At 35.8% G+C, this 9,125-nt stretch overlaps 1 protein-coding gene and 1 pseudogene across 1 annotated transcript; one reads left to right on the top strand and one right to left on the bottom strand.

Annotated features, from left to right (window-relative positions):
- The first annotated feature begins 1,015 nt into the window (after positions 1 to 1,015).
- LOC105163890 (GDSL esterase/lipase At2g30310) lies at positions 1,016 to 6,199 on the top strand. The gene is made up of 3 exons (XM_011082410.3): positions 1,016 to 1,708; positions 3,291 to 3,546; positions 5,706 to 6,199. Exons 1-3 carry the CDS (start codon positions 1,049 to 1,051, stop codon positions 5,909 to 5,911), a joined length of 1,122 nt encoding a protein of 373 aa, XP_011080712.1. The 5' UTR covers positions 1,016 to 1,048; the 3' UTR covers positions 5,912 to 6,199.
- Positions 6,200 to 6,251: 52 nt separating this feature from the next.
- LOC105163891 (exocyst complex component EXO70B1 pseudogene) lies at positions 6,252 to 8,592 on the bottom strand (annotated as a pseudogene).
- Between the last annotated feature and the right edge of the window lie 533 nt (positions 8,593 to 9,125).

The raw sequence follows: 9,125 nt of genomic DNA, 5'->3' as shown, positions 1-9,125 counted from the left end.
CTAAGGGCGCTAAATGTAATTTTTTAAATTATAGAGAATTTGTATATAATTACACCAAAGCTGAAGGGTGAGTAGTGTAATTATCACTATTTATTAATATATTACTAGGACTTAGAATATAAGGAAAGAAATGGCTGTTTCCATCCGGAGCAGGTATCAGTAATTAAGCAACAAAATCTACATCGAGACATGCTTCGTAGCCACTACAGGACATAGAGTAATGACACAGTTTCAAGTTCCCAATACCTCTGAAACATTTGACAAGCAGATCACGAGACAAAGCTAAGAAACCCCAACAAACCATTCAAGTATGGAAAGGATCCTCCTAATCAACCTTTCTTCCTTTACACAATCAGTACTTTTCTTCTATATATATATATATATATATAATTTAAATCTTTTTTATCCAAATTAGACTTTACCAATATAAAATAATAGTTTTATTGAATTAAATCAATGGTTCAAATTGAACTTAACAAATCGACAGCCTATATTTTGTAGTTCAGAATGTTTTGCCCAATTGTAACAATTTATTTGTACAAACACATATTTAATTTATAAAAAGTACAAATTTTACGGAGGGGAAAAAAATGCGTTTTAACGCTTTAATACGGAGTTAAATACTTAAATATAACAGGCATCCTTGTTACGACCTAAATTAGCCGAAACACTTCCTTAAACGAAAATAATAATATATTTTTTAGGGTGAATAGCAATTTATCCTCCTTGTGATATTGAAAATGAGTACATTACCCCCTATGAAAAAAAATAGCAATTTATCCCCCTGTAATTTTTAAAATGAACCAATTTACCTCCTTATACAGGGAGGTAAATTGCTTCATTTTAAAAATCATAGGGGGGTAATTTTTTGTATTTGCAGGAAGGTAATGCGCTATTTATTTTTTCATAAGGGGTAATTTGCTCATTTGCAATATCACAAGCGGGTTACTTGCATTTTTTCCTATTTTTTTATATTTAGTAGAAATTTTTTTGTCTATCAATATTTGGTCAAGGAGTAAAATAAAATGAACCCTTTATCACGAGTATAATGTTGCATCTTCCTACTAGCAAGAAAAGGGTTTCCCTAGCCATGCTTCATACTGCCCTCTTATTTGCACTCATCACAGCACAACTTTGCATAACCATCACATACAAATGCAACGGCAACCCAATCCCTGAGTTTCCGGCCATTCTTGTATTTGGTGACTCGTCGGTCGATACCGGCAACAACAACTACATAATCACTCCATTCAAAGGCGACCACCCGCCTTATGGCCTAGACTTCCCCGGCAGCCTTCCAACAGGCCGGTTTTCTAATGGAAAACTCGTACCCGACATATTGGCAGCTATGATGGGCCTCAAAGAAACTATTCCTCCATACTTGGACCCCTATTTATCGGAGCAAGATATGGTTACTGGAGTCAGCTTTGCATCGGCTGGGTCCGGGTACGACGACCTAACGACGTCACTTTCCCATGTAATCCCCATGTCGAAGCAGCCCGGGTACTTGAAGCACTACATTAGGAGGCTTGAGGGCATTGTAGGCGAAAAAGAGGTTGCAAGAATTCTGGGCAGTGCTCTAGTTATTGTTAGTGCTGGAACCAATGACTTCATTTTCAATTTCTATGATGTGCCCACCAGAAGGATTCAATTTACCATTGATGAGTACCAAGATTTCCTGCAAAAGCAGCTGCAAAACCTCGTTAAGGTCCAGATTCTGGCTCTTCCCTTCATTTTATTGCATGTCTTTCGTTACAACCAAAAATAATATGAGTAATAAAATATGAAAGGTTCTTGCTCGGATCAAATTTGGCCTGATCAAGTCAATCACAAAGTAAGTGTATCTCACTTGCTATGTGAGTGAGCACTTTCATTGAACTGTACACCAATCACACAACAAGTGTATTGCACTTGCCATATAAGTGGTTTACATTTGGCCGAGTCGAGTCCGGACTATAATTTCTCCACAAAATATTAGCTAATAATATTTGGGAGAACACATTAACATGCACTAACCTTTGTTCTAACTATACCAATCATTCATTTTTTTTGAGAAATCACACATACACCTAGGAAAAACGTTTAACATCATTTACACAAATCATCATTGTTTTTTGAAAAATTATACATACAACCTCTAAAAGGATCAACATCGTCGCACAAACTACCCCTGATTTTTTGTTGTCAAGGGCGGTTTTTGTAATTACGCAAATAATAGAAACAATTTGTGTAAATAGACCATATATAGATCAAGATCTGTACATGTAATTATCTCTTTTTTCGTCATGGGAGTTGGTGATTGTTATTTCATGTCATCGAAATATAATTATTAGTGATAAAATTACACCTAGGTATAAATCATTAGTAATGCATCTACAGTTACAACATAAATATAATAACAACTATTATTTATTTTCACTAAAATGTTATTATATATATACTTATTTCACTAATTATTTATAGTGTGGACTTATGCAAAGTTTTCTATCATTAATTGTTTGGGAAGTGACAATTTTTACACAAATATGATTACTATTACAACTGTAAAACTCATTATAGTGATAGTGTAAAAACTTTTGTTGCTTAATGTACATATAATTAATTGTAAATATTCTCACCTAATTTTTGTGTTCTTTTATAGTGTACATATAGGGGCCATTATATACTTTGTTGTATGATATAAGTGTGTGATTGGAATAACTTAGAATTATATAAGATATAATTGTATAAGTATTATTAATGTCATGTTTACTTAGTTTTTTTTTAATTATATATTGGTTCAACTAATATATCAATATGATCAAGACCGGTATGCAAAACATCGATTCAACAATTAATTAAGAACAAACAAATTACAATATGGGACAAGTACCCACACATCTGGTAGGATTCAAACCCATAATTTTAAATTTATTTATGTGACCTCATCTTAGTCTTGACCACAAGGTTAAGACGTTATTGGTGTCATGTTTACTTTGTTGTATTGCCAAATGGATAAAAAAAAAATGTACAAAAATACGATATTTACTTAAATGAGTGACAATAGATGATATTACAAGACTAAAATTATAATAAATTAAACCTCCCACCTTAAGACTGATCTAAGCAAATTGCGACGAGCCGCCCGAAATACCAGTAAATAAGGGATTGAACTGGATATCTCACCGTATGCCGCCCAATTGCAGCTAGTAAATTGGCTGGGCCGTATAGTCCAAACATTCATTTCTGCAACAAATCTTACGTCTGGACATTATATTTTTTGACTGAAACCACTGGAGATTTACTTGCAGGAACTTTATCATCTAGGGTGCCGTAGAATGGTGGTATCAGGGCTCCCTCCAGTGGGCTGTCTGCCAATACAGATGACGGCCAAATCTCCAGTTCTGAGGAGTTGCAGTCATAAGGAGAATGCGGATGCTAAGTCTTATAATGACAAACTTGAAAAGCTGCTGCCGCAAATTGAGGCAGAGCTTCTCGGAAGCAAAATCCTTTACGTTGACACCTACAATCCTCTCTTGGACATGATCAACAACCCAACCAAGTATCGTAAGTTCTCATAATCCTGACTTAATTAATCACATCTGAAATATGAATTATTTTGTATGTAATTGATTATTTGTTTTAAAATATAATAATATTATTGCACGTAATTCTCGCGAGCATATAAAAAGAATATTAGTGTAAAATAATTAAAAAAAAGAAATTTGTGAAAAGAACAAATTATAATTGCAAATTGTAATAAATGTGAGAAGTAAGTTGATAGAGAAATATAGAGCAGTGGGTTGTTAAGATAAAAAAAATATAATTGTGAGATTATTAAAAAATATTAATTACTAATCTAACCAAAATATTTTAAAGGGAAAAAAATGAAATAAAGGATAAATTTAGGTACTACAAAATTGATACCGCAAAAGATTTTCTTTTATAATAGTATAGATGAAAATTGATTACTAGATTATATCCATTCGAATTAGAAAAGATCTACTTAAGGTCCAGATCGAATTTTAGATTCCTCCAAATATATGCTTAGGTTATTTGAGAATCAGGTTGTATGTCTCCAAGAAAGAAATATTGAGAAGGCTCGTTTTATAGTTATTCGACACTTAAATTTGTAAAGAGATAAAATACGAAGGTTGTAAGAGTATTGAACTTGTCAAAAGTCATATGTGGAACATGAAAGGCTAGTGTTTATTAAGATCTTGATCAAGACGGTTTGACATAAATCATTGATCCAAGAACGGTCATGTGGTTCTTATGACTCCGTACATATCTAGGTTCAAGGTAGGTAAGAATCGGGCCTATACTATCGGAATTAAAAAATATGCGAATTTTGTCCACTAGTGAGATTACTTGCAAAAGTTGGGGCACTTATGTAAATTCTTTATAGCATTAGGTAGCCTCCAATTTCTTGCACATATTGGATAGAAAATTTAACTTCAGTAACGAATTATGGGATAGTTATGGGCTAAGTTTGATTCAATGTATTACTGGTTACTAAAAAAAATAAAATTTTCGCTACAGTATAAATTATGACGGGCTAAAAATTGTAATAAATCACTACTATTAATTATAGTTAAACAACGGAAAACCCAAAAACTTATATTTTTTACTATGTTTAATTAATATTCACCATGACTTTTAATCATAACCCTTACACATACAATGATTATTAATTGTTGCTAAACCGTGATTAATTTATATTTGTCGCTATTTTCTTTTTTTACTATAGTAATTAACCTTGCAACAATTTACCTTTTGTATAGTGAGGCTTATATGAATTCTAATGGAGTTCATCATATTTAATATTTGATGAATCAATCAATTCTATTAATATTATTATCAATTATAGAAATATGTTATTATAATTATGATATCAATGTGATTAAGTCCAATTAGATCATTAATCCTATATGAATTTTAATGGATTTTAAATGGATTTCATCATATATAATAATACTTTTTAATAATATTAATATAATCGCTATCATACAAACATTTTCTTTATATTACAAAATCATATCATTTTTGTAATAGACCCAATCATTTTCAAACCATCCCATATTTAACTCGTCCATTTTTTACCCATATATTAGACTCGAATCATTTTAAATCCAACTCATTTTGAACCAATGGAATCCACGCATTTGCTGAAAAAATCGAAAAAAATTACTTAAATAAATTATAAAATAATCAATTTAATTAGCTTTTTAGTTACTTATTCGAACGCCAGCCTTCCAAAAATCATCAAATTTTTCCAACATATCAATCTCATCTAGCCCTTAGATAAAAATAATAATATATAAGTTGTTTGAATTAATACCGGACTTATTAAATTGCATTTGAATTTGGCTTAATTATTACTCAAATCGAGCTTTAGTTGAATTAAATATGAATTAAACTCTAAATTTAAGTATATTTTTATTATTTTTATACTAATCGAATCAAACTCTCATTCATCAATATAGCCGCTAATATAAAGCTAGAAACTAAATAAACTACCTCTAATATTGATTAATATTTTTTTTCTATAGAAATATATTATTATAACATATTAGTCTTCTATATTTTACACACACATCGAGTGTGCCGTTAGCTGTGCATAATAATCCATGGTAGATTATTTTATCGTATCCTAATTCGTATAAAACCTGATCCTATGCCAAAAATAAAAGCAAAGGAGGCCTAAAACGTGTGTGGTGGTGCAGAATTTGTTGAAACCAGACGAGGATGCTGCGGGACTGGATTGCTGGAAGCTGGACCTCTCTGCACTCGCTCAACTCCAGTGTGCCCAAATCCCTCCGGCTACTTGTTCTGGGATAGCATTCATCCCACTGAATCGGCCTACACGATTCTCTCTCAGAAACTGGCAGACCTGTTGCTTCATGAGTTCCCGGTCACTCGGACACAGTAAGTGACATTCGTTCAAAGCTCACCTCCAGGAGTGCTCGCACAAGAAGGCCATGATCAGCTGCACAGTTTCAGAATTATGCTCATGAAACTTTCAACGTCAGAATCGCTCGGTGCCCTTTGAATCGTTATGTTCGTATTGTATGCTTAACAATGTTGTGAGTGCTATCTCTATTCAGCTGATCCGTTGCCCTTTGCGTTTCTACTGAGTTGTTAGTATATGAATCTGGGTGTGACAGAGATTAGCTGAATTCCACAATAAGAATGTATGAAATTCCATATTTCTCTTTCACAGATTTACTCAAGTATCTTCACACGTTAGGAACGGTTTAGCTAGGAACACGTTCAAACATAACGTTATACATCTCAATTATAGCCACGATTTCAATTACAAGATACGAACCACATGAAGAATGTACAGATCAAAGCAGTGCAAAGACCAGATTCCACATATACTATGAATCTTTCTCCTGATCACTATAGCTTACTTGTTTGATTTCACCTTCTCCCACTGCTAGTCCCTTGAAACAACATGCTGATTCGAGCCTCAATATCCTCAGTACTATACCTGACATGTCTATCCATATGCTTCCCGATATCTGGAGCAGCCTGCAGTCGTCCGATGAAGCTGCGATATGCTGGCAACAACGTCCCTGAAACTGAAATCCTCAATTCCTCTCTCAACTGCTCATCAAATATCACCCATGACGATTGAGTTTTGCATATATCCTCAAAGTATGAATTGAATAACTTCAACTTTTCTTTTAAACTCTTGGATGCTGCACTAGGCGACGTGGAATTACTATCAACCTTGAGAACACCCAAAATCTTACTCCAAGAACTCCTTTGATAATTCACATGATACTGTCTCACTTTAGCCGTCCGTTTCCTAACCCAATCATCTCCTAAGAGTGTGCCCAACTCATTATCTTTCACCTTCTGCACAATGTACCTCCAATTATTCATCAGAAATACAGAGCACAATGCAGCCTCACTATAGACCTTCGACTTAGCCTCCAGATTACACTCCAACATCTCCATAATCCATGCCATTTCGACGCCTAATGAAGATGATGAGGACAATGCCTTATCATCCCCGTCTCTGCAATCAACAGATGGCGCAACACTCTCCTCAAAGACCTGTTCCAAGGTCAGTCGCGACCGACATGCAGCACGCAGATAATTCATCACATACCGAGTGATGGGATGTAATCCACCACCCGGAACTGCAGACTTCGCAGGGTCTCTACGGATCAAATTCTCTAACTCCATAAAGATTCCTCTAATAGCCTCCCCTAGTCTTTTCCAAATAGCTATTGCTTCACTCCTTAAAGACACAGAGTACTGATCCGAAAAAATCAATTCAAATTCAGGCATCAAGTCCCTTACAGTTTCATAAACATCCAGCACCTTGAATAACCGCTCCGGTGACCTGCTCCCCATCGCCACCGCGTCAGCAAAATTCAAGAGCTGAATCGTAGAACCTCTACACACCTCCATGAAATTAAGGTCCGCAGCCGAGGAGAACCCAAGGAAGATACGATCGCATAGGCGCCGCTCGCTGGGAAAAAGAATCCGGAGAGCGACATTAATGGCTTTGATCCATTTTTCGATCTCATCCTCCAGCTGAGTCCACTGCGTTCTATGGACCTCGTCAATACTGAGCTTCTGCAACCCCAACCTGGACAAGCTCTCCTCCAAGAACTCTTTTCTCCAAGGGCTGAATGCTTGGGAGCACTCGTTCACGTACCCCGCCGCCACCATCCGCTTCGCTATCTCGTGCAAGTCTCCGATGGTCCCCGCTGGCAAAGCGTCAACCACAACGTCATAATCCGTAACTGGCTGCGCAACAGGGACACAATTGTCGTCATCCTCTACTGAAGCATCGTCGTCCTCATCGGAGTAATCGGGATGATGAGCTGCCCGGTCACCAGTCAAGTCGAGCGACTTGGCGCCGCGTTCCATGAGGTCTCTGAACTCGTCTTCCAAACGGAACATGGACCGACGGAGCAAATCCTCGGCGCGGTGTAGGGAAGATGAGATGTTCTTGTCGTCGGCTAAAGGGGTCCATTCACGGACGGCAGCGGTTAATTGGTCAACGGAATCGAGGAAGGAGTAGAAATCCGCGGAGTTTGACCAAATTGTTGCGTCAGCAGAGACGTAACCGGAGATCTTCCGATCAAGAGAGTTGAGGGTCTGTTTCACTCCATCGTCGGAGAGCTTCTCGCGTAGTCTCCCGTCGAAGTTGGAGAAAATCCTGAGAATATCTTCGGTCATGGTGTTGGTGTGGCCAAGAGTTTTTGCTATGTGGCGGGCCACAGCTATTAGCTTCTCCTCACCGTTCTCCGCCATTAGAGCAAATCTTTCACAATATTACAGACGGGTTCTCCAATATCTACGTTTCCACTTGATTCAAACTCAATTCAGTGCTCAAACAGGTGAGTGGGTGCGCTCGGGAATCTGATGGGCAGTTGCAGAAGCAGAGAAAGATGGAAATGGGGCCAGACAAAAGTCATGAAAAAACGCGGTTTCTGTGAATGTGATGGAGAGGACTGGTAAAAGCGGAAAAGTAAAAGCTGAACAATAAAGAGAGGGGAGGAAGAAAAGGACATAGGAGAGAAGATTGAAATTGAGGAAATTTATATGATATTGTCTGGGAAGTTGGAAGTTGAGAGAGCTCATTCACTCCCCCTCTCTCTTTCATCTCATGTTTCTTGTTCTTTCTTGGTTGACCAAAAAAAAAAAAAAAGAGAAACATATGGATGAAAATTTTCAAATGATATTTTATTTTTTAAAATTAAGATTTGTTAATACTTTATCAAATATAATTAAAAATAAAAGTTGAATATTTAATATTATAAAATAATATAAAGTTGCAGCAATATAAGAATTAGAGTTGAAAAAAATAAAAGTGTACTTACCTCATTTCTTCTTCATCTTAATACAAAAATAGTCTATTTTTACAGGCTCCAAAATAATAATAAAAAATTTCATCATGATGGGTGGAGATGAATAGCAAGATAAGACTCCCCCTCGGATGTCCATCAATTAAAAAAATATGTTTGGTTAAAACCTTACTAGGAAAAACCCTAATGAAAGAAAAACAGTATATTATTCTTTAATACGTAAATTATATACTGCCTCATTAAAAATTTTACCAGAAAAACCCAGTGGGAAAACCCATGATCAAGGAAAAAAGAATGCATTGTGCATGGACT

This window comes from Sesamum indicum, linkage group LG6 (assembly GCF_026168435.1).
Source record: "Sesamum indicum cultivar Baizhima isolate 11 linkage group LG6, ASM2616843v1, whole genome shotgun sequence".
Lineage (NCBI taxonomy): Eukaryota > Viridiplantae > Streptophyta > Magnoliopsida > Lamiales > Pedaliaceae > Sesamum > Sesamum indicum.
This window is presented reverse-complemented; position numbering and strand designations above follow the sequence as displayed.

What these genes read in the sequence shown, in the direction of transcription:
- LOC105163890 (XM_011082410.3), top strand. Translation starts at nt 1,049, where the DNA reads ATGTTGCATCTTCCTACTAGCAAGAAAAGGGTTTCCCTAGCCATGCTT. An exon ending in AGCTGCAAAACCTCGTTAAG is followed by an intron (nt 1,709 to 3,290) that starts GTCCAGATTCTG and finishes ATTTACTTGCAG; the next exon opens with GAACTTTATCATCTAGGGTG. An exon ending in CAACAACCCAACCAAGTATC is followed by an intron (nt 3,547 to 5,705) that starts GTAAGTTCTCAT and finishes GTGGTGGTGCAG; the next exon opens with AATTTGTTGAAACCAGACGA.